At 42.5% G+C, this 26,890-nt stretch overlaps 2 protein-coding genes across 2 annotated transcripts in view; one reads left to right on the top strand and one right to left on the bottom strand.

The window, feature by feature from the left end:
* The window catches only part of LOC306934279 (heterogeneous nuclear ribonucleoprotein A0-like), a gene marked incomplete at both ends in the record, with an annotated part of 306,611 nt that overhangs the window by 264,821 nt on the left and 14,900 nt on the right, over positions 1-26,890 (top strand). The gene's annotated exons all lie outside the window — the stretch shown is intronic.
* On the bottom strand, positions 10,289-20,463 carry rorb (RAR-related orphan receptor B; the record flags this gene model as incomplete). The annotated part of the gene is made up of 10 exons (XM_079516172.1): positions 20,404-20,463; positions 19,646-19,731; positions 18,838-18,979; positions 17,487-17,921; positions 15,300-15,421; positions 13,483-13,615; positions 12,144-12,251; positions 11,547-11,657; positions 11,237-11,349; positions 10,289-10,453 (listed from the first exon to the last, which is right to left on the bottom strand). Exons 1-10 carry the CDS (start codon positions 20,420-20,422, stop codon positions 10,289-10,291), a joined length of 1,434 nt encoding a protein of 477 aa, XP_079372298.1. The 5' UTR covers positions 20,423-20,463.

Raw genomic sequence — 26,890 nt, 5'->3', positions numbered from 1 at the left:
TACACTTCCTCTGCCAACCTGGGGGGGCAGCGGACTGACCTCATGCTTCCTTCTATGCATGAGGAGTCCAAGCTGCTTCTTTTCACCTGACGTAGCGCGTGGAAGCCGGAAGGAACACGTTATTCCGACCAATTAATTCCTTTCCCCTCCATCATGGGCGCCCCGGCTGGCCAGGGGAGGCAGTTTAGAGACCAGGATTACTGCATCTTTTTTGTGAGGGTCGTCCCCCTGCAGGCGGGGCCACGCTGATGTGTCCTCTGTATTTTATGGGGTCTGGCCCTGATTGTCAAATACTCCCACAGTATTGTCATGTCTACTTATTATAAGCAACTTGGGCTTGTTATTCTGTACAGTAGCTTGTAAATGTTGTTGTGGGTTTTGCAGCTTGTTTCCTAAGTTGCAGCATATAGGCTACATCAGTACTTTCTCAAACATTTTCAAGTCAAGGATCCCCGCATTAATATATTTGTTTACGGACCCCCATATATAGTTTGTGTGCACAGACCCCCTAGGCCTACAATATTTGTGTTGTTAAAATATTTCACAAATATTCCACATAAAATAAAGCAGTATTTTTTTTTAAATAGCAGATTGTAGATCGACTATTTTCAAATAGCTGGTATTTTGTGCTTGTGTCGCTTCTTTTGTAGGGCTTGTTTTCATATACATGGCTTATTTCTGTCGTAAAATCGTGAAACACTGCCCCCTACTGTGAATGCAGCAGTAGACACTTCCTAGAAGCAGCCGAGGACGCAGCACAGCAGGCTTCACGCGGGCTCTTTAAAACCCTCCGGGTCTCCCCTGGAGTCTGGTTTGACACATCCTTCCTTATTTGGAAGTAGAGATAAGTAAACAACTTAAACAAAGTGTTCAACCTCATGAAACCTCAAGAGTGGAGTTGTAACTTGTCGGTTTTGAAAACTGCCAAGTCCAAGTCACATTATGTGATATAATTATCTTCATGACGTTTGGACGTTTTTAAGTCTTTCAAAGGTGAGTTAGCTACCTGAGCTACAAATTAGCTGCTTTATAGTGCGCACGTATATGTGTGTACAGAATAAAGATGTGTAACATAACATAGCTTTAACATAACTGCATTATAGTCAAAAGGCTGAACAGATTAAGCTGCTAAAGGTGCTGCTTGTGTGCATGGGAGTAAATAAATAAATAAATAGCCTACACAATATTTAAGCGAGATAAGCGAGAACAAAATGCAATGTGTGTATATGGAAGATAAAGTAGGAGTCTGCACATTATGACAAACAGAAGGACCTGCAATTACTGTAGCAATGTTTCTGAGCTGGAAGAAGCAAGATATTTACAAGTTACAACCCTTGTCACTTGACCATTGAAGGACAAATCATAAAGGGCACTGAGGCAGGCTATTGTGCCTGCAATCATATATTATATTCATATAATATATATCTTTATTTTGCCCTCATTGTGTCAAGTACAGTCTAGGCTAGGCAGCCACATTATCATTTACTTTTGTAAGTTGTTAGTTCTTAGGCTACAGTAATACAAACATAACATGTAAAAAATACTATATTCATGTAAAATATTCCAAATATTTTATGAAAAATGTAAAGGGTGTTGCTCACATACAGTAGGCTCCCCTCAGAAAAAGAAAAATCATATTTGAAATGGGGACCCCCTCCCCAACATATGAAATATAGGCACCCCCCAAAAATAATCATATTTGAACTGGGGACCCCCTCACTCTGACAAGCACTTGGACCTGGAGTTTTGAGCCATTTCACTTAGTTTGACTCAGTTCCATAGATAAATATTGTGAAAATAGCAAATCTACAAGCTCACACCCGCCTCGTTAGCTTGTAGATCCGATCCGCTATTTATTTTCCTTTTAATTCTAGACCTATATTATTTGACAATTTGGCCAATGTTTGACCAGTTTTTATAGTATAGTTTGTTGATTACTTTTGATGCAGTAAAGGCCTTTTTTCTTTTAATTTCTTTGTTGTTATTCTTTGTTTTTTTTGTATTAAAAAGGTCTTAAAAGTCCTTAAAGGGTGAGTGAGAAGATGGCACCTGGGAAAATGAGGCTGGTCGGTCACTGCCGTTGCCACCGGTAGCTGCCAGCAGGAGAGGAAAGGACTGGCGAAACTAGCCTGATGTATTGGATGGAGATGACTGGAGATGCCGCTGGACTGGAGGGCTCATCCGAGCACAAACTACAGAGAGGGGATCTACTCTGGGTTCCAAAGTTTAAACCTGGGCTGGGCGTCACTTCTACACTACTGATGAAGTCAAGTGGAAGATGCCAGATGGCTCAAGGTACGAACCTTGTCTGTCTGTTTTTGTTTTGCTGCTGCTTGTGTTGCATGCTGTGTGAGTGTATACTAATACTAATGTGATTCATTTTGGGACACAATGACTGCAGCGTGGCAATGAAACATGTTCAGACAGGCTTTCTTTCTTTCTTTCTTTCTTTCTTTCTTTCTTTCTTTCTTTCTTTCTTTCTCTTTCTGTCTCTCTCTTTCTGTCTCTCTGGATAGGAACCTTGTTTGTTATTTTGTTGCCGAGCACTGCTTGTGCATATGATATGATATGATATAGTACTTTATTGTCAGTTCACACTGAAATGTGTCTTGCGACCCAGCAGCCAATTATGCAGACATAACACATACACACATTTGACATAACACAAAGAACAAGACAATTTACATACATAAAGACAGAGCAATGTCCACCGCCTAGATAACCCCATGGCTACTACAACTCCTGATTAAGCCTCAAAGTCGATTGGTGGACAAAGGACCTCTTTAGGTCCTTTGTCCACTTATTGTATGCTGGTACACCATATCTCCTTCCTGAAGGTAGCAACCTATATTCTCCATACAACACATGCTTAGTATTAGAGGTGATATTCCTCTAATATTAAGCATGTGTTGTGTGGAGACACATGCATACACATGTTGCTCTATTGCTGTCGTATTGTTGTATTGTGTTTTACTAATGTATAGTTCAAGGCAAGCGGTTGCTCTATTTTCAGTCAGTTTCTGGCTCTGGGTTTGGAATCTGATGTGAATCCACAGTGTGAGGTGGTGGTGTTCTTTCTGCTGTAGAAGGTACAGGATACAGTTCATAGTATATGTGCATGTAGCTCTTGGTCACGTCAATTTTGGACTCTGACATATACAGTAACAGCCATCAATTCCAAATGTTCAAATAAAAACATGTTCCAAGTGTTTGAGAGAGGACAAGAAGACAAGAATATTTTCACCCATAAAATGTCCTTTATTTTTCTTCCCACAACAAAATGTCTACAAAAGCGATAGAGTTTAACAAAATAAAATAAAATAAAAATAAATCACATCAGACATATATACTTGGTATGTACATCTGCAGCATGTAGGCCTACTGTACACACACATGTACACAAGATGCTGAGAGATTCACACCGCTCTGAACTTCAACCAATGAGATCCAGCAAATACGCTTATTTGTGCATGGCTGATAAATACGCACGCACGCACGCGCACACACACACACACACAGACACACACACATGTCTTCACAGTTGCAGAGCGATCGGATCCACAGCATAGTTCATCGTTCAGAGTTCAGCACACCGTGACATCCTCAATGTTCATTTAACTCAGAAAGCGTCACCATTTTACCAAACATTATTACACGCTCAGTTAGAAACGGATAGGCCTATACATGAACACGAGGATGTTTTTTTTTATACTGTGCCAGGGTCCCTTCTCATCAAATAAAAATAAATAAAAAAAATCCCAAAAATTACATAAGCAAAAACAAATGTAGTCTGATTTAATGTGTGCACTCGTCACTCGCCTTGAAATTCCCCTTGATTGGTTGTCATTGTCAGGTAAACTCTCACAGTAAAGCATCTACGTATAAGACAGACTTAGAGATATGGGACGTTAATCGTTGTTATCGTTTATCGCAATGACAAAAATGTGAAGTGGTCCTCCGTCATACACTGGACATAAGTACTTGGTGCTGCTGCTTTCTGTCACCTGTGACACCAAATCTCTTCGCCAAAAATGGTAGATCTGCGATGCGTTCATTGTTAGCTTGTAATGTAGATCTACTATTTTTGGCTAATGGCATTTTAAGAGTTTTAACTTAAGCATATTTTGATTATCGCGATAAAATTGCTAATTGCATTTTCTTGGCCACAATCGTAAAATGTTCATATCGTCCCATCCCTGGACAGACCTGCCTCTCCACACTAGCTATGGCACTTTATTAAAAATAACAATAAAAGGTGTGTGTGTGTGTGTGTGTGTGTGTGTGCGTGCGTGCGTGCGTGCATTTTGTTCAATTTTTCCTGTGTAAAAAAAAATCCCCCCCCCAAAAAAGAGGTTTCTGTTATCCCCTTTGGTTGCAGATTGCTACATTTTTATCTCATTTTCTTTCCATGGAACTCCAATTTCATGCTTAATTCATCGTGTAACGATGAGTTGCGAATGTTAAAAGAACTGCCTCCAGGTCGTATACTCTTGTTTACACATGCACTCACGCGCGCACACACACAGTCACACACAGTCACACACACTCAACAGATTGTCGCAGGAGAGGAAAGGGAAGTGAGTCGGCAGAGTGTATTTGACTAAAAGCATGAAATGTGTGTTTTCTTTTAAATCCAGGTATATAAAAATGTATAGCGCACTTTGTTTAGGTCACAGGTGGCATGGCCTGTGGGTCAGTGACCCTGGGTCTGCATTGATGGAGTGTAGAGGATGTTCAGGCGCATGGACAGGCTGAACAGGCGGCTCCATAACATTCACATGAGGACAGGATGTGTCCCTCCCCGAAAACAAACTCCATTTCAATAAGGCCAGTTCAGCAAATAAAACAGAATGAAATCGGTACTTCACTTAAGTGGTGGTAATGTTAACTTGCAAACATTCAAATTTAGACTGAACCCCCCCCTCCCAAAATAATAATAATAATAATAAAAAGAAAAAACGCTTTTCAAATCACACATTTTAAATAGATTGCATATAAATGGAGGCCTTTTATTTAAAAAGTTCTCTTGACGTCTTAAGAAAAAAAGAAAATTGCTTTTGAATTGACTGAATTGAAGTGAAGATTCCCCCTCCTCCCCTAGCCCCCCCCCCCCCCCCCAACCCGCCCAACCCACAATATCATGAAAAAAAAAACTAAAAAAGGCCCAAATGTTTAATCGCCAGGAAACGTCATGCAATTAGAACCGAACAACAATAGGATAATAGTAATAGAAGAATAGTAGTCATAATTATAACAACAATAATAATAATAATAATAACAATAATAATAATAATAGTAATAAAATAAAAAATAATCTTACAATGCAAACATAACAGCAGTAGTAAATGCCTCTGTTTCTTATTGCTACATTATCTTTTACTTACAGTGTTATTTTGAGTTCAGAACACCCCCCCCCCCCCCCCCCCCGCCTGTCTGTCTGACACGCATCATCGACATCACGATCATATCCTAAAAAAAACCCCAAAGCTACCGATTCACAGTCTAAAGCCCTCTCCGTGCTTTTGTCGCACGACGGGTGTCGCACACCAAAATCGCCGACCTATACAAAGCGCGTAGGTCGACCACTTTCGATCGTGCGACGTAGCATAAATCAGGCAGTTTTTTTTTTTACAGAGAAAAAATAACAAACATGTCACAGACAGAAACTTCATTCTTTGAAGAGTCGGGTGGAATTCACTCACTGGTCCACGTGAACTTTGTGGGTATGGGGGGGTCGGTCAGTGACTGACAGCTTATTCAGTGGCTTTTCCATTGTTATACCACAAGCAGCAAAGATAGACGGCAGACAAATATTATAATTAGAAGAGAGAGTAATATTTGCTTTCTTGTTCTTTTTTTTGACGTAGCTAATTGCAAATAGCTTGGTTCAGACAGTGAATTCGCTCCCCCCGTGCACGCATCCATGTGCATGCATGTGCACGCATCCATGTGCACGCATCCATGTGCGCACATACAAGTTATCAAAGCCTTGTCTGGGTATAGATTTCCATTCATGGCGTACATATACGGCAATGTTTACACTCCAGCGGTTTAATTTTTTTTTTTCCATCTCCAAAACAAATACTTTAATAATCATTACAGTTTCTTTTTCAAATTCTCAAAAAATATTAAAACCCTTCTTTGTAAATACAAAGACAGAAAAAAAAGCGCCGCTCCCTGAGAGATGCTAGTGTAGTGCATCCAGCCTTTAACAAGCCTTTAACGAGGCGTAACGAGCAAAAAAGTTGATTGTCTTAACGAGACACTGGGGTCAGAGGTCATGGGAAGGATCCTAGGTGGGGGCTTGGCATCATGGAAGAGTCCTGTGATGACATCGGCTATAGACACCGTTTCTCAACGTGTGGCCCGGGGTCACCAAATGGACCCTCACAGGTCAGTTTGGTTCCATTTATACACTCAGTGTAAAACTGAGGATTTTACAGTGTAGATTGGGGGTTCCATAGAAAGATGGTGTCAAATGGGTGGTCCTTGGCCTAATTATGCATATCGTCTCTGTCGGGTGATAACGTTATGTCCAAAACGTAAAAATGAGCAAAGGTCAAAACGATTCGCTTCACATCGCTTTTACATGCTTGCGGATCTGCTACTTTTGATGCTTTTTTGTGTGACGCTGGATCAAGATAAGAGGTTTCTGCCCGACAGTGACGGTATCAAAGTGAGATATCAAATGGACACAGATATCAAATGAATGCCATATTTTATACTTTGTCGTACGAAAGTGTCATTTTAAAAGTAAGGGAGCAAGTCTGATCTACAAGCTTGCAACGCTCGTAGATCTGCTATTTGAATTTTTTTTAATAAAATTAAATAAAAACAGTTTCACCTAAAATGCCAAAATAGGGACGCCAGGTTGAAAGTGGTTAAATGGGATAAACAATAAATAAATGTCATTTTAACCAATGAAAAGTATTAAGCTTGTGACTAAAGTGACAACTATTGACTCGATTTTTCAGTTTCCTGTTTTGGAACTACAAGATTTCACCTGACATCGGCAATTCCCATGTCAGTTTTCAATGTTCGGTACATGAACACTATAGTCCTTGTAACGAGCTAGTGATTTGGCCACTGTGCATTTATATTAATGAACATGTTGTGCATGCAAAGATCAGAAAACCAATGAGTTGTTTTTCTTTTTTAAATTAACACTAGACCAGAGTGCATCAACACTCAGTCTTAAAGTCATTCTAATAAGTGCTTTGTTATCGATAAGGTTCTCTCTTCAGTGTACTGCCACACCGATTTACATACTTGCAATTACCATTTATTTATATTGATCGCATGATGTTTTCATTCAAAAACTGTAAGACCATTATTAAAGAAACTCAATCGACTTTTAAAAGTACCACCTGCAATTGAATGTCACGTTTCAATCGGTGTGTCTGTGTGATGATGGATTACTTACAGTGTATGTTCATACTTCACTTCAATTATTTGATAGTTTTAGTTGCTCATTACTTTTACAGATTTAGATTATTATTATTATTATAAAGATAGTACCAGATTACAACGGCATGTTATGGAATTTATGCCAATAATTTAGTACTTTTTTTTTACTAAAGTAACATTTTGAATACAGGACTTTCACTTGTAAGAAAGTATTTCTACATTGTGGTATTTATTGATACTTGTGTTTCTGAAACTGTTCATCATTGGATTATGTTGCAAAAGCAATGCAGACAGAGCAGCATCTAGTGGCTGAATGGAGAACTGCATGAAGTGAACTCAAATATAAAACCTACCATTTTAATTAATATCAAATGGATATTAATGAGCTTAAACTTAAGCTTGGGATTTTATAGTCAGTACTCTGGTAGCACTACATGGCAGAGGGGGAAGCAAAGATATACACATGTAATCACTTAACGTAACCAGTAATGCCCAATGAAACCCAATGTCATGCTACGCAGTGGCCAAAAGTTGATCAACATAATATTTATTTAAAAAACAAAAAGGAAAAAAAAAGCATTGACAATCTACGAGTGTCAATAAATATGGAATGACTAACAAAAAAAATAGAAAATAAATAAAACACACTAAAGTGATTGTCTATCACAGCTTGTCTATACAGATAATCATATTAATATTGCAACTGTAAAATGGCATACGTTTTTTTTTTACGGAGGCTAAGCCAGCTTCCCTTCACATGCAGCCTTATATTGTAGAACGGGGTTCACCCGCCGTTCTAAGGCCTCGTCATCATTTCCTGTCACATGAGCAATGCTACGGAGTCCACGGAATATCATGGAATGTCTTTAAAAATCAAATGATTGGTGGACTTCAGTACTTCATACTGTATATAGTGCATTCTAGCTAAAAGGGCTAAGCTTTGCTGACCAGCTGGGTGGGGGGGGGGGGGGGGGGGGGGGGGGGTGTTAAAGGGATATTTCACTTTGAAACAGTCCTGGGGTCATTGTAACGTCTACTCTGGCCAGATAGTTTTTAAGTTGCTTGATTCAATATTTAAAATATCTGATCATTTATTTGATCATTATGCCCTCCTATATAAATTAGTAAAAAAAGGAAAAGAAATAAAAGAAAACAGCCTCCACACGCATTAAGAAGGACAACATCAGTCACTAAATGAGTCTAACATGGTTAAAGCTAAGTTTGAAAATTGAAAATACTTTTTTTATTGAATCAAAGCAACTTAAAAAAACGGTCTGGTATGCACAGAATAAAAGTAGATATCAAAATGTCTGATCCCAGAAGTGTTTTCTTTTTGTTAAGGTGAACTAGCCCTTTAAAATCAGAAAGGCAGTGTAACAGTTATTGCTCCTTGGGTAGAGGGGTCAGAGGTCAGGTTGGGGTCCTTCATATTGACAGCCCGCTGGGCTGGATTGTGCAAAAACAGGGTAACAGGAAGGGGGTGGGGCCAGAGATCTCCAATCTCAGATCTTGTAGATCGTTGAGGATTGGCCGGCTTTAAGCATTTAACCTTTACTTCTGACTCCACGGGAGGGGGGGTGGGAGGGAGGGACACATTTCATGAGTGTTACACCACCTCTGGGTTTCTTATGGTTGTCATAATCCAGATCGGTGTCCGCTCAGAAAGAACAAGGGATGGACGGTGGTGGTGGTGGGAGGGATTCTGGGTAAGAGGCGGGACTTTACCGTGAGGTCTCTGATTGGCTTTTTCTGATTGTTCAAGAGCAGTCCATTTCTTTATTTTGGACGGAGTTATTATTGCAGTGAAATGATTGATAGGACGGCACATCTGCCAGATTATGTTTCTCGCAAAATAGAATATTTATGTATATATATTCACCTTGAAAAGTAGATGCCATTACTTTCTTTTCTTTTTTTTAAAAATCCTTCATATTCTCGTAGAAAGGGTGCCAACACCCCTCTTTACATATCAACAAAATCCAGACAAGGCTTTTTTTTTTCTAGAACAAAACCCCGAATCAACTCCCACTTTTACCCCATAATTCTTGTACAAGTCTCATTTTCAACTTTACAAATTCTGTACACATGAAACTATCAAATAAAAACACAATAGACAAGGTATATCCGGCCACCATGGGCTACGGTCATTTTTAAATAAGGGCTAACTTATTATTATTAATTTTTTTTAACAGAACAAGAAATAATACTGGAATCTGCTCTGCACTACAAGAAAATATCTACAATAGCTTTTACTAAATACACACAAATTCCCTCCCCCATCCTTCTGCAGGCTCGTAACGCCATCATCGTCGATACAAAATAAAAAATAAAATCAACAAACAAATGCTTTTTTTTCTCCCCTCAAAGTTAAAAGAAATTAACTTACCCAGTTTGTTTGTTTGTTTTAAAAGATTGATAGCTTAAAAAATGTTCCTAGGTTTGTCTTTTAAAGTCTGTACATTTCTGGTCAGTCAGTCCGTTCAGGAGAGAGGAGAGCGCCCCGCACTCGGGTCGCTACAGGGGAAGCGGGGTTTGCGTTTTTTTGTTCTCATCATAATATATACATTCTTCAGACTGTATCGGTGAACGGGGGACGTTGGACGTTAAGTACTGGACATTCCTAGTATTGTTGGCGGTAACCGTACGTTTGTGGCGGCGGCTGGCTACTTGGCTCCACGCTGCCCTTGCCTTGGCCGCGGCATGGCGGCGAGCTCCCGCCGGGTGTGGAACCTGCCGCGGCGGCACCACAGTCAACAAGCGCCGTCAGCGCTGCCTTGTCGTCTTCTTGAAGGTGCCAGACGACGTGGTGGTCTGGGTACTCGGGCGGTGGAGGCGGTCCTTCTCCTTCGGCGGCGGAGGTGGGGGGACCGCGGGCGGGCAGTCACTTGGGCATGGCCATGGCGGAGTTGGGGTCCGGGTTGAAGAGCTCCTTGTAGAGCGGAGGGAACAGGACGTTGACCGTCTCCGGGTGCAGCTGCTGGAAGGCCTGCAGCTCCTCCGTGTGCAGCGTGCACAGTGCCGACAGCGTGGGGATGCGGCTTATCAGCTGAGAGAGAGAGAGAGAGGGAGAGGAATGATCGTTAGAACAGTGGGCCGTGAGTGGGACAAAACATTTACCAAATAATAACATTGTAATGATAATATTAAAATAATATCGGGCAGAAACCTCCTATCTCCATAATTCTTTTGTGTTTTTCCGTAATTTTACACCCTACTTGATCATACTACAGCGTCACACAAAAGCATCAATAGTAGCAGATCTACAAGCTAGAAGTATTGTTTTCATTGTGATACTGGGAACTTAAAAGTAAGCTACGTTAGTTCCATTGATCCAAGCCGGAACACAATCGATTGATTGACTGTTAAAATAAACGGGCTCATCTGACCACTTAACAGTTAACACGGCAGCCTATCAGCTAGCTGACATGCTAGTTAATTTAGCTCCAGTTTACGTGATGTAAGTACAAAAGAGTTTTACTTATGTAAGAATCTATACTTGGACTAAGGTATACATTTCAGCTCGTCTGTATTGTCAGCCTATCACCCATCTTCACACTATGCTATGCAGTCTAATGTCGCACTTTATGATTCTGTAATAATACAGTATGCTGTCATCGTATGGTGTTCTGTGGTGGTGTCTGCACTGAAATACCTAAACACATTCCTAGTGTGAGACTTGGCCACGAAAAGCTTCAGAGCTCTGAAATGCTGCTGAAATCCTAAGTTGTCACGACTCAGGGAGATGGAGGACCAGTGACTGTACCTTGGCCAGCGCATCCTCGTCCATGTGATTCTTTTGCATAATGAGATTGAGGACCAGTGACTGTACCTTGGCCAGCGCATCCTCGTCCATGTGATTCTTTTGCATAATGTGCTGCAGAGCAAAGTAGATCTTCTCCTGAAGCTTCTGGACCTTCCTGGGTTCCATGAGCCACGGTCGATCTGGAACCAAAGACGAGCGGAATGCATTTGAATATGTCTTTCTTTCTTTCTTTCTTTCTTTCTTTACTTGTGAAATTGGACATTCTACATAATGAGTACTTTCTACTTTTGGTACTTTAAGTACATTTTGATACAATTATTGTACTTTTACTCAAGTACATTTTGAATTCCATTACTTAAGTAAATCATTTGAGTACCTGTGGAGATGAGTACTGCTGCGGAGAACAGAGCGATCTCCTCCTCGGTCAGCTGCAGCGAACACAGACTCTTGGCGAAGTCGAACACGGCGCTCACCAAGTCGTCACAACCTGAACAGTGGGAGGTGATTAACACCACACGTATATTATTCACTCACTTCTGGATAAAACACAAAACAAAACACACGAGTATCTTTGGGATTAAGGCACAACAGGGTGCAACCATTAGTTCAACAGTCAAACAATTGTTTTGTTTAATCAATTGTAACATTAGAAAATAATTGATACAATTATAATTATTAGTTGTCGTGATGATGGATTATTAAGTTATAGGCTCATCCTGATTGGTGGAGTCACCAGTCCATCAGATGGTAGTCAAACATTCAATCAAGAAGTTTGATTGATAAGTAGGTAAATTATGTGTGAAAGAAAGTAATCGATTTTCCAATCAAACTAATCGATTCAGTTGATTACAAAAAAGCAAATGACAATTTCTACGTGCCGATTAATTGCAGAATAATTGCTAATAAGTTTATCGATAATAAACACGCGTTCAGACAAAACATGAGTATACGTGTAAGTACTTGTGTGTCTCACCTAATGCTTTGAACATCTGCATGCCTCCATACTTGCCCTCAAAGAGCACAGTGTTGTTGAGGGGGTTGAAGGCCCGACACATCCTCACCAAGACCACCTCTAGACAACCTGCAGGAACACACACGTTTACTCAATTGATCCAACGGTGCACAAAATAAACGCAAAGCAATTATATGTGCAGTATTTTACTTCTTGCAGTGGTTCTCAACCATTTCTTGATCAGGGCCCACTAGAAAATCTGTTTGCGGCCCACCCATCTGACCACATTACGCAAAAAATAAATTGCGTTTTCAGAGCATGTTTATTTCAATGAACAATACTTTATACTGTATTAGTGCCGGTTTATCTGTATCACAATGACAACTCAATTTTCAAGGTTTTAAAGAAGAAACAACTTTTTATGTATTTATTAGTTAGTCGTATAATGTCCAATCAGACAGGAGTGACATCACAATATGCAATATAAATGGCATGATACAATTCATCAAAGGTTCACTTCAAGGGAAAAGGCTCGCTCAACTCTTTTAAAGGTTCAGAAAAGACAAAGCAAAGAGAAAAGTAGACCGACTCTCATACATGATCCTCCAAAAATATATAATAAAAATACAAAAGGAAAAAACTGCCTTGTTGACTTTTTTTGCTGTGCTGGGTGCAGATTCAAAGAGAACATATAGAAAGAGAATAAAATCCGCACTCTCAGTCATAGTAAGAGTCTTGTTTAATAATGTTGAAGACGCGTTTCGGCGCGCAGGCCTTCGACAGCAATTCTGACAGTGTCAGTGTCAGAATTGTAAATTCTGACACTGACGATGGCCTGCGCACCGAAACGCGTTTTGCCTGGTTTGACTGCTGCTGCGGATCCTCAACATTATTAAACAAGACTCTTACTACGACTGAGAGTGCAGATTTTATTCTCTTTCTAAGAATTCATCAAATAACTAAATTAATTTAGCTTAAAGAAAGATGTTCTTCCCCAGCGGATTCCTCACGACTCGCAACAACACAATGTAATATAAAGACTGAATTAATTTCCAAGCGGATTCATCGCAGCTCTGATTCCACACTTGAATTGCACCTTTCTATGACCCTAGACAGACTGTCTTTTCAAACTCATCTGTTGTCTGCCCATGATGGTCTTTTAATGCTTTATATTTATTTGATATCGGAGCGCGCTATACCACTGTCTATGAACACCTGTTGCACAGAAGGACACATGATCTCCAACTAACGGGCAGTCAAAGTGAATATCTTGTTGGTATATATATCAAGGTTGAGAACAACTGGTATAGGTAGTGAAAGCAGACAGAATGACATGACCATGACCCGCCGTAACCCTCACCTGACTTGAGCAGCAGGATCTGGTCGTTCTGGCACAGCTCCATGAAGCCGGAGATGCGCTTAGCAAACTCCACCACGTACTGGATGGCATGGGTGATCTGGATGGCACACTGCTGCCACAGCACGTCCCGGCTCTGAGGACAGGTTACAGGCTTGGTTACAGTCGCTCCACTGGGCTTACGGAGCAAGAAAACTAAACTGGATGTACAGTTGGAGGCCATCGATATTGTCCTTTTCTTTTTGCTGAGGTTTGCGTGATCTGCGCAAAAGGACAGTTAACCCATTTTGGGCGGGAACCCCTTTTGGTGTTTTAAACATTATGTTATAATTTAGCTATTGAAAAATAGCAGATCTACAAGCTCATAGCGCGCCACCGAGTGGCGCGCTACGAGCTTTGTAGGTCTGCTATTTTTGAAAAATCGTGAAAATATTTATTTCAGAAAACTGGAGGATTTAGAAGGATTTTTTTAAATTTTGAGGTCAGGCCTAAATGGGTCAAATGATAAGGGACAATATCGGTGGCACCCAACTGTAACAACACAACGCAACACACATACTGAACAATGTTAAACGTACTACTTTGTGTAATGTTACTACGCAGGCACACACGCACACACACGTGCAAGAGGCTGCAGTACGTATACAACTTACTGTAAGCCTTATTTATACTTGTCATGCACCGAAAATAGCAGATCTACAAGCTCACGGCGCGTCACTCCGCACCACTTTGTGAGCTTGTAGGGCAACTACATTATGTTCACTATTTTTGCACAGACACATAAGTTAGGACAAAGTAATTATAAAGGGCTGGGGACGTGCTGGTTAATCGGACTAATCATTAATCAATAATAGAATCTTTGCATGTTTAACATGAATGGATATACTGTAAAAAAACACGCTTTTTGATTGCTTGATTTAACAAAAAATAATTGTGGAATAATCACTGAGAAAATGATCAATAGTTACAGTCCTAGTACACAACAGTGTACGTAAACAGCATCCAGCTGTTTACGTACACTGTTGTGTACAGTCTTTTCTATGTCTGTTCTGTGAAGAACAAAGTGCTGAGTTCACCTGCAATTTGTCGCTGTAGGGTGGAAAACCTTGTATGTCCAAAAGCGTTCCTTTTTTGTTGTTTATTTCTAAAACGTAATGAAAATAGCTCTCGATCTACAAGCTCACAATGCGTCATTTGTGGATCTGCCATTTTAGCTACTTCTGTGCAACACTGCTGCATGAAGCAGTACATTAATTTAGAAAAAATAAATATACACACGTGCCCGACAGCAACGACATTCCTACTTATGAAAGAATAATTTCCACTCCCAACATTCAAAGAACAGTATCAGCAAATTGCCTCTGTGTGTGTCTTCCATCTTTTATCGTTGTTCAAAGGCTTCCCTCTTAATGACCCATAATGCATTAGACACACAAGAATGAGTGAGGTCATACTGACTGAAGGAACGCGCGCATGAACATAGCAGTGGGGGAGAATCGCTTCATCATAAAATCTCACTTATATTTGTCAGGATCTGCATACTGTAGATCCTTTGATGCCAATAATTCATTCATTCATTCATTTTCAATTTATGTTAACCAAGTCAAACACATTTTAACGTACTTTTGTTTTGTTGTAAATGCACTTTTCAATTTACTTTTTTTATATGATGGCTTTTTTATTTTTAACTTTTTATGCAACGAGACTCGTGAGCTCAATAAAACGGACACACACACACACACACACACACACACACACACACACACACACACACACACACACACACACACACACACACACACACACACACACACACACACCTTGTTCTGGTACATCTTGACCTCCTCATAGGAGTGTGTTTGCCAGGCCAGCTGTTGCAGTTCGTCTGCGGTGTACTGACATGTCTCCAGGTGAGACTTGATGATGTTCTGGGCAATACGATCTGAAAAAACAAACAAAAAAAATACACAAAGTTAAAATATGGAGAAACCCCCAACAGCAACTTATTTTTTATTTCCAAGGACCCCCCAGTTTGATATGCTCTAGGATACGAACCCCCACTTGATATCATTTCTATCTCGGGCAGCCCGATCTACACTGACAAATAAAATAATAATAAATACAAATGTTTAACCCTGAGTGTACAAAATGGAACAATTGTTTTCACTCTCAGAGTTACAGACCCAATAATGGTCCCTTTGGTTCCATGTGTACACTCTCAGAGTTACAGACCCAATGATGGTCTCTTTGGTTCCATGTGTAGACACTCTCAGAGTTACAGACCCAATAATGGTCTCTTTGGTTCCATGTGTATACACTCTCAGAGTTACAGACCCAATAATGGTCCCTTTGGTTCCATGTGTATACACTCTCAGAGTTACAGACCCAATAATGGTCCCTTTGGTTCCATGTGTATACACTCTCAGAGACAGACATAACATGAGAGTTGTTGTCGGTGTTGTTTGTGTTATTGACTCAAGAAACAGATCTACAGTATCAGAAGCAGCACATTGCGTCACTTTGTCTGCTTCTAGATGCGGCTATTTTCGCTGTCGTCGTACGACAACGCTTAAATGCGCTTAAATTGTTAATTGCACTTACATTGTCAAAAATGAGGATATTTTGTGTCCTTCAATTATTGGTAAATATTTCAAGGTGCAATTACTGGTGATATCTGGAGTTAATGTTCACTTGAACATACACTCAATACACAGACACAAATTACAGCCTGTGTTGTTACAGTATATACAGTAAATGGACTTGGAAATGTATTACATTTTTTACTAAAGAGCTGGCGACAGACCCGTGTTACTGAACAAACAATCAGAATATAGAGATATTTAACAACTTTATTTCAACAACTAACTGTCTATCACAGAGTAAAAAAGCACCTTTATTTTTCTTCGCAACTACACCTCCTGGATGTTATATAGGCCTATCTGGAACTGCACTTCCTGAATGCTATAAATTTGGGCGACTGTAAAGACGAAGTGGGGAGGAGACGTCGCATCCGCTTTATCCCTGGATTCCCGACCGTTGCTCCAGACTGTATGACCGGAAGCATTTGACCGTAGTGGGAGGAAACACAGCAAGGGTTGTTGGAGTGGACATGTTGTCAGATGGCTGTGTGTAGTATAAGCCTGTCTGATCTTCTGTCTCCTCTCAGATTAGCACTGTGAGTCACTCTGTCACTCTCCCTGCCCCCCCCCCCCCCCTCCCATCCAATCCCGCACTCTGTCACTCTCCCTGACACCCCTCATCAATCCCCCAATCTGTCACCCCTAGTTTCCCTGTAAAAGACATCGTTGACCAATGCCACACACTCGCTGGACAGTCAGCTATCAACACTTTTATTTATTTATTTATTTTTTGTGTGCCAATTGCCTAAACTGTAATCCCGGACCAGACCTATAGGGGACACGGGGAGAACATGCAAACTCCACACAGAAAGAGAGAGAGCACACCCCCAGTTCCCACAGCTTCCCTGGCAGGAATCAAACCCGGGACCTTCTAGCTGTGATGCGACAGCGCGAACGACTGTGCCACCGTGCCCCCCTTTAACACCTTAACTTGATCATACTATACAGCGTCATACAACAAACAACAAAAGCATAAAAATAAATGTGTTTTGAGCTTGTCGATTTGCTACGTTTGCTGCTTTTGACTTTAAATCCTGAAAAGTCACAGCTTTGGACATTTGAGGTTTCCACCTGACAGAGACGACATACAGCTGTAGAAGAAAATCACTCAAATACAGAGCCAACTCAACTCTAAGTCTAGGGGTGAAGTATTCAATCAATCAAAAACAAATCTTGTATGGTGGTCCCTGGCACAAACTATTTTTAGATGGGGTTCCGCGGACAAATAGGATACATATTAATCTGGGGGTCCTTCACATGAAAAAACTACACTTTAGAAACAAGCCCCCCCCCCACAACCTATCAATATTTTCAAGCGCAAATAGAAAAAGCCCAAAGTCCTTATTAATAAGCAGACATGGCCCTTACCCAGATCTCCCATGCTGACGTTATTGGAACCCAGCTGGCTCTCCTGGTAGCCGCCGTAGCTGAACAGGTTGGGCACGGGCGTCAGGTCGTAGACGGGCTCCTGCTTGATGTGCTTCATGCCCGACATGTCCAGGCCTGACTGATCCGGGGACGGCTGGGTGGAGTCCATGCCGTAGTAGGGCACGCCGCCACCGCCGTTGCCCACCACGTGGCCGCCCTTGGGCAGCTCGATGACATGCCCGTTGGCGTAGGTGCCGCCGATCTCGTGGTTGAGCGTGGAGAGGCCGTTGGTGAGGCTGGAGGAGTAGACGCGCGCCAGCGCCTCGGCCTCGCCCGTCCGCGCCAGCCGCTCCTCCGCTATGCGTGCCTGGTGCTTCTGCACCTCGGCGTACAGGCTGTCGCGCTGCTTCTTGGACATGCGGCCGAACTTCACCGCTGTTTTTTGTGGGGGGAGAGGACATTTTTATCGTTTTATCCTCATGTTCAGCTAAGGCAGTTTAGGCATTTAGCAGAGCAACTTCCAAGAGCGACATCAGCATGACCAGAGTAAACATGAACACTGGTAAATAGGTAGAGTAAATACATAGTCACATGACCAGAGTAAACATGAACACTGGTAAATAGGTAGAGTAAATACATAGTCACATGACCAGAGTAAACATGAACACTGGTAAATAGGTAGAGTAAATAAATAGTCACATGAGCAGAACAATGCAGTGCCTCAAAGAAACTACCAGGTAAACAATGAACCTATAGTGTCTGTCTGAACAACATATTAGCAACATTTTGTGGCTAAGAAAAAATAAAATCTAGTAAAAAGTAACAAAAACATAAGACCAAGTGACCAAGATATATCTATGTAGTAAACTATAGAGAGAGGACATGGGGGGGGACAATGTACATAGGCTATGGGGGGGACAATGTACATAGGCTATGGGGGGGACAATGTACATAGGCTATGGGGGGGACAATGTACATAGGCTATGGGGGGGACAATGTACATAGGCTATGGGGGGGACAATGTACATAGGCTACTTTCACAATGTTTGCCTCTTTCTTACGTTCCAACTTGGTATTAAAAGAAAGAATATTAAACGTTTTTAGGAATGTGCAGATATTCTGTAGGCCTATACAAAAATAGAAACAATCTTGCACATTGGGACCACCCAAAATAATTTGGTGACCCCCAGTTTGGGAACCACTAAGACACGTGTTGCATGGCTTGGCACAGTTGGCCTGTGTGTGCCCGCATAAACATGCAGGCATACAATACGCATGCCATGTACAGCCATATTGAGCACGTGTCCCAGAGCACTCTCTCTCTTTCTCTCTCTCTCTCTCTCTCTCTCACCATCTCTGGACATCCCCAGGGCGAGACACTTCTGGAGCCGGCAGTGTTGGCATCGGTTGCGGTTGGTTCTGTCGATGAGGCAGTTCCTCTGGCGGGGGCAGGAGTAGGACGCGTTGTTCTGCTGACTCCTTCTGAAGAAACCCTGCATGGTGGTCACATGATGGAGACGTTAACAAACATCTGCTTCACACATACTGGCACGTTATGGCACCGGTGGAAGCACGATGCCATGGATGGAAGCACGTTGGCTTCATGATTCATCATAATGGCTGAAGTGTTATGTCACCATTATGTATGAGAGAGAGAGAGAGAGAGAGAGAGAGAGGACAATTGAGATGAAGAGATAAATCATGTGAGAGAGTGAGAGATATAGAAATAAAGTAAGAAAGTGAGGAACAGGGAGAAATTGAGATGCGAGAGAGATATAGGGAGGGAGAGAGAGGAGAGATTGCACAATCCCTTGAGGAAATTGTCCTCAGAGGTAACTGAGGATGTACAAAATAGTCCCCCGTATAAGGGTCCATTTGTCTTTTTGTACAGTACGTCCTCAGACTTAACATAACATTATTGTGTGTGTGACTGTGTGTGTGTGTGTGTGTGTGTGTGTGGTGTGGCAGAAGTGCCAATGTTGGGCGGGACGGGAAGCGCAGCCATAATGGCTGAAGTAATGGAATTGCAACATAGGATTATATTACCATTATGTACTTATGAGAGAGAGAGAGAGAGAGAGAGAGAGATGGCCTCTTATTCCAGGAGGAAATGAAAGCATTGCTGTGTGGCGAGAGGAGACAATGCACCGACGACTCACCTTACAGCCCTCACAGGTGATGACACCGTAGTGGATACCTGACGATTTGTCTCCGCAGATCTTGCATGGTATGACTTCGATTTGGGCTGCCGGGCAGGAAGAGAGAGGAGAAAAGAAAAAGAACACGTTACGTAACTAACGGCACAATGCAACGGCAGGTTTACGTAACGGGAGGAAATGAAAGAGAAAACGTAATAGGCGCAGACTTTATTTTATCTAACAGCGACGAGGCGAGCTCAGATGGTGGGCTTATTAGAACGGCCCAGACAGCTTCTAAAATACCCTTCGGCTTCTCTCTCTCTCTCTCTCTGTGCGTGTGCGTGCGTGCGTGCGTGTGTGTGTGTGTGTGTGGTACAGTCTCTAAATCACCCCCTTTCAAGGACCATGGGTTCCATAGGGTGCCCAGCTAAATCCTAACCCCTGTTTTAACTTGACACATCTTCTCTTGGGGGGGCGGGGGGGGCCTTCCCTGGCACAAACTATTTTCAAATGGAGGTCCGCAGCCAGATGCATAGAATGTGGAGGTCCTTGAAATGAAAATGCTTGAGAACCACTGCTCTTAAAAGCCTTTCGAATGACAAACACACACACACACACACACAGTCACACACACAGTACAACACCACAGGCTATGCTGTGATGACAGCCATGACATAACTTCTATGGAAGAACGCATCGACGGACACGAGCACATTGGCACACACGCACGCACGCGCACACACGCACGCACGCATGCACGCACACACACATTGACTTACAGTGTATGGGCAGCTCCATGCAGACACAACCCAAAGGCACAGAATGACGCCGGCTGTACAGTAACGTCAGGCTACTGTAACGTCATGCCTCTCGCCGCACAACGCACTGTCCATTACTATAGTAGCCGACAACAAAACTACGACTAGCTAGGTCCCGCTCGGAGTCGCCGCATGTACAGATATACTCTCCGCTATAGGTGGTCCTCCTCCTCAGAGAGTGCATGTACAGATACTCTACGCTAGGTCCTGTACTGTAGGTACTGCTGTCTGCTGAGATGGCACACTGCCTATAAAGAGATTAGACAGACGGATCTAATCCAAATACTGTATTTCCCTACGAGGTATTTAGGTATAGCTTATAGGCACAGCTGACTGTAAGCTGCGGTACGTGCCCGGCCGGCCTCCAGGAGGACCGGACCGGAGAACCCCGGAGGAACCCTATCTAACCGCAATCGGTTCCGCATCATTTGGAACCGTTTTCCGGAGCCGTTTGCATCTCCCTGCCAGAGCTGGTCATTTGTAATCGGACACGTTTCAAATGACGTCTGATATAGAACGTCTGATACAATTACAATATACTGGGTGGTTCTCCGCATTTTTATTTAAAGCAAGGACCACCATGACTCCGAGGCCCCTTTTCCACCGGGGTTGAACCGCTTCGTTTCTTTTTTTCCTGCCTAATAATGAACCAGTTCCACAGTGTTTCCACTGGAAGTGAATTGGTTCTGAACACTACAAGTTGACCTGTAACCCCCTTTTTGAAACCAGCTCCTCGCCACTCACCCTACACACTTCCACTCGGTTTGAGCATAGATATATAAATAATAGAGACAGCACTGGATGGGAGGGGAATTCCAGTGCCGTCTCTATTGTTTATATATCTATGCTCAAACCGAGTGGAAGTGTGTAGGGCGAGTGGCGAGGAGCTAGTTTCAAAAAAGTCCATGTGGAACGCCCTCAAGTAGGGATGCACCGAAAGGGAAATTCTTGGCCGAAACCGAATACCAAATAATTATAGGAAACAGTTGGCCGAATACCGAATAGCCGAATATGATTGATTCATCTTTTTTTTCTCCTACCAATGCTGTTAAATCTACCTGATTATGGCAAAATACATGATTATGGCAAAACCCTAACTTAAATAATAATCACTATTATGGGACCATAAAACATTTATTCAGTGCTTTTGAATGCATTAATTGCATACACTATTCGGTGATATATTTTCGGCCTATTCGGGCCGAAACCGAATAGGCCGAAAATGCATGTTTAGCCATTTTCGGCCGAATATTTTCTGCGGACGAATATTCGGTGCATCACTACCCTCAAGTAATGTGGGGAGGTTAGTGATCTCGACTCAGCCAGGGGGCCAGAAACGCCACTGGGGTGGTGATAATGGCAACGTAAACAAAACACATTTTGCAGGACGTCATTGGTTGTGGAAAGTTTCAGGTCATAAAATGTTAATAATACCTTTGGCAGTGCCGGCCCTCCCATCAGGCAGAACAGGCCTGGGGCATCATGAGGGGAGGGGGGGCATCCACCAAGTAAAAAACAAAACACAGTACTTTAGAACACAAGGGGGCCATGGTCATTGTTCAAGGGGGCATCACGAAAAATCCTGCCTAGGGCACCAAATTACTCAGGGCCGGCACTGACCTTTGGTAGTTTAAAAAAAGAGAGACTAAAGTCAATAATCAGAAATATGACTATTGTGCCTCTAAGTGCTACAACTTCAAACGTCAACAGAGCAGCTGCGTGTTTGTGTCAATCTGTATTGTCTCGTCGCTGACGGGCAGAAACCTCGTATTTCTGTTTTTCCGTGAATTCTCACGCTACGTAATATATATATATATATATATATATATATATATATATATATAAATAGTTTGTATTTAGTTATTTTTTAATAATGAAATAAAAAGGAATGGTTGCTGTGGACTGACATACAAGGTTTCCACCCATCATTGACAATATATTCATTCTGCCCTCCAGAACAGAAACTTATTCAAGTGAAATACATTTACTTAACTTGCAGTCAAGAGGCTCAGAGGCTATTGTTCATAATGACAACCTGTCCATGCAGTGGAGTGGAGAGTAAACCACAGGAAGAGAACATGACACAAATGAGTCGGCTTGCGTCGCGATTCAAAACATACAACAGAGAAACACTCTCAGACTTTAACCGCTTCGACACTATTCTGTTGGGAACATTTGCCTAAAAATAGCCGATCTGGATTGGCTATTTTAGGTCAAAGAGATTTGGTGTAGCGAGGGTCGAAGTGGCTATACAATACAGTTCAAACTGGTCAACAGTACATAATACAGTTTACAGTATGTAGAAAAACAGACAGAAACACCATATTCAGTCCTATAAGCTACACATCCACGTGCAAATGTATTTAATTGTTGTAGTCGAGGCCAAGTCTGAGGGGGTCTGAGTGTGGGAGGGGGTCAGGGTACCCCTGGGAGACCAAGACTGAGACCGATGGTAGGCGAGAACAAGTTGAGACAAACTTTTTTTATATAAAAACAATGTGAGAGCAGGCAGGTGTGTCATCTGCTAGACCCCAAGAAATTACATCTGGCCACAAAATATCACGGGATCTAGCACTGAATGTGTCAAACTGACATATTGAGCCCCCCCAGTAGGCATCCTTCACATTCAGTAGATCCTGTGATCTTCTGTGGCCAGATGTAATTCCCTGGGGTCTATTAGGACTATAGTAACTAATAAAAAAATAAATCGCCATACTATTTTGTAAAAAAATACATATTTAGCCCCATGCTCGAATGCCCCCGCCCCCCTGTAAAAAACAGCTAAAATCCCTAAAACGAAAACAACTTAAAACATGAGCCTTGGTTGAAAAAAACTTGAAAAAAGTTGTCCTTTAACCAGACAGCTCTCTTATAATGTTAATGTGAATGGGCTCCTCATAATATGGGTATAATCAAATGATTTAACTGCATTGTAGAGACTCGTGACTCGAGTGGACTCGGTGGTGGAAGTCCCTTGGTCCAAGACTGAGTAAATGAATCAAATTGTGGGCGAGACTGAGACGAGACAGAGCAAATGTGAACTCGAGACCGGACTTGAGGCTGAGGCCAGACTCAAGTACTACAACACTAGTATTGATTAAATGAAATACCCAGATGTAGAAAACACACTTATTGTGTGTGTGTGTGTGTGTGTGTGTGTGTGTGTGTGTGTGTGTGTGTGTGTGTGTGTGTGTGTGTGTGTGTGTGTGTGTGTGTGTGTGTGTGTGTGTGTGTGTGTGTGTGTGTGTGTGTGTGTGTGTGTGTGTGTGTGTGTGTGTGTGTGTGTGTGTGTGTGTGTGCGCGTGTGTGTGTGTGTGTGTGTCATCTCGTATCATGTAAAGTGCAGTGATACTTGATCAGGCCCGCAGGCCACTTACAACCCGCAGCGTAAATTTGACCGGCCTGCCAATCAATCAATCAGTTTTAGACTGAAGTTATTATCTTCCCTTTAATTACATTACTACAGTATTAGCCTACATGAATAATCATCCGCAAAACTGTGCCCTCATTCAACACAGCGGAACCATGGAGCGGAACGTCAAGTCACCTCAGACTCAAGAACCTCAGAAGTTATCAAGTATCATTGACGTTGTCATTTTATCAGCTGGCTGCTGGCCCCTTGCCATTTTTGTAACGTGGCCCATAGGGTTCAGCTATTTGAGTTTCCCTGACGTGCATTATCTATAACGAGGTAATCTCATAAAGATGAAGCTCATTAGTGTTGGTCTAATAGGCTACATAGTTCACACAGGTCACCCAGTCGGCTGACCCCCCCCCCCCCCCTCTCTTGCAGTCCTTTCTGCCAGGAAAACATGCATGTTCTTCCGTTGTGGTCTATTGTTGTCTCCACCAGGCCGAAGGCATGGGGAGAGAGTATGTTTTGCACTCCGTCCGTCCGTGTGTCCGTCCGTCCGTCTGTGAACAGAGCTAATCTCTGGCACCGTTGGCTTGATCGTAGCCATACTCTGCACACACACTCCCTGAATGCCAGAGCTGAACCTCTGCCCCAAAGTTTTCACATTGGCCTGTTATAGCGCCACCAGGAGGCCGCTTTGTGCAAAACAAATGTTTTGACAGTACACCTACAGATTTTGTCCAAACATCACGCAAATCGGTACACAGTCTCTCTAGAGCCATTCAACAAAACGGGTCTTTCAGATTTTTCAGACTCCATCCTGATTGGCTAAGATTGGCTTCCAGAGTTCGCAGGAGTGCTCAGTTTCAAACAAAATGCTGCAAATCATGAAAACTCAGCCTCATGGTGGCGCTATAACTGACCAATTTGTGTTTTTACCTCCAACTGCACGGATCTGTGGATAACTTTGTATGCCAACTCCCTAGAGGTCAAGGAAAAACCTTTGCCTGGAATTTTTCACATCTGCTCTTTATAGCGCCACCAGGAGGCCGACATATGTAAAACACATTTTCTAATATGTATTACTCCTTCAGATTTTATCAAAATTTCACGCAAATCAGTACACATGCTCTCCATAGTCATGTGATCATGTGATTTGTTTGATTTAACATAATTATCCATCCTGATTGGCTACGATTGGCTTCCAAAGTTTTCAGGAGTAGCCCGTTTTGTACCTGTTTTGTACAAATCGGCACAACTCCTCAACGCAGTGTCCGATTGCAGTGAAACTGCATGCCTATTCTCACTAGGCTGAGAAAGAAATGCCACTTGACAGTTTTCAAATCAGCCTCATGGTGGCGCTACAACAGGCCAAGTCACGACACACACACACACACACACACACACACACACACACACACAAAACCCCAAACAAACATGTTTATATTACTCCTAAACATTTTGCCAAACATCACACACACTCCTATCCTCCTGGTGGAGACCTGTGCCCAGAAGGGCACCTTTTCTAGTTATTCCTTGGTCTTTGCCTTCACTGTCAATGGCAATGGCCATATAAGCTTAACCTCACAAAAACGACCTAACCCTGAACCTAAGCGTATACCTCACAAAAACTACACCTAACCCTCCTCCTCGCATTAACATAACAGTTTTGGGACATGTTCTGTTATAACCCTAACCCTAACCCTAACCCAGTTAAAAAAGAAAAGAAAAAAAGAAGTACACCCCACGGTTGAGATTTGAATCTGTGAGCTTAGGACCATGGAGCTGACATTTTACCTCAGTTGAGCTACCAAAGCCTGCTGTTCCGACACGGTTTTGAATGCCATTTTGACGCTTCGCCCACCCCCTTTCTGGCCAGAAAGGCACCCAGAAGGGTATACTGCCCCTCTTTCTGACAGAAAGCCCCGAGGAACAAACTTCTCCTCTCTGCTTCTCTCTCCCCGTGTTCTCACGGTCACGGTCACTTCCACATTCCACTCAATGTCACCTCAGTCCCAGTTCCACACCTGTCTCCGTGCACTCCCCCACCAGCTCTGCGGTTCGCTGTCCGCTGCTCACCTGTTTCCACTGCCCTCCTCCGCCTGCCTTAAAACGGGACTCATTCCCCCGTGTCTCTATAGCAGCGCTTCCCAAACACTGGGCTGGGCCCCGTTTGTGGGTCGCACGCGGACCCATTTTTATGGGTGGGGAGCAAATGTTTTCCTGCATTTGGTTTTTAATTATTAGTATTTCATTTTCAAAAGTGTAAATACAAATTCAAAGATTTTGCAAATAAATAAATAAATGAAAGCAAATCCAATAAATTCCATGAATTGCAAAGAGAGGTAGTGAACAGAGCAGATCTACAAGCCCAACGCGTAGCATCGAGAGTGTAGTTTGGGTCCCGGAGATACTTCAAATGTCTCTTTTGGCTCGCGTGCTAAAGCGTTTTGGGAACCACTGCTCTACAGCTATACCTCCCCCCAAGACATATGGGAAACCAAGACCCGCCATCTCCCGTTTACTTCCCGTACGTAGGTGGGCCGCCTCTTTAGGAGACCGGAAGCATCAGAAGTAGCAGACCCACAAACTCGTTTCGAGCTTGTAGATCTGCCACTTTTGCTGCTTTTAAAATCGAATCATGAAAAGTCACACTTCTAGACATGAAGTGTCCCGACAGAGACGCTTTAGAATGTTTTTACTTCGTAGGACTGTGTAAATGTAAATTGCATTAACAAATGCAATGTATTATTATTATGGGATGTAGCGAGGGGACTGCAGTGTGTTCTGTGAAATGAAGTTGGTTGTTTGGTTGGTGCTGTGAAGTTGAAGATGTGTGGAGGTAACCCAGTTAAAAGCCTTCCTGGCAGACTGGATCCTAACTGGGTCAGCGCACTGGACTGGGGCGAACTTGTGCACACACACACACACACACACACACACGCACACGCACACACGCACGCGCGCGCAGTTGTCGATGAAAGTTGCTGTAACTATTTATAGTTGGTAAACAGGTCAGTCGTGCTTTGGGATATGACAGTTATGCAGCGTCTAAATTTGAGCACTAAACAAAATGCTGGAGAGCAGCGTGTG

The sequence above is a fragment of the Electrona antarctica genome (genome assembly GCF_951216825.1).
Source record: "Electrona antarctica genome assembly, chromosome: 12".
Taxonomy (NCBI): Eukaryota; Metazoa; Chordata; class Actinopteri; order Myctophiformes; family Myctophidae; genus Electrona; species Electrona antarctica.
Note: the sequence above shows the minus strand (reverse complement) of the source record. Positions and strands in the feature narration are given on the sequence as shown.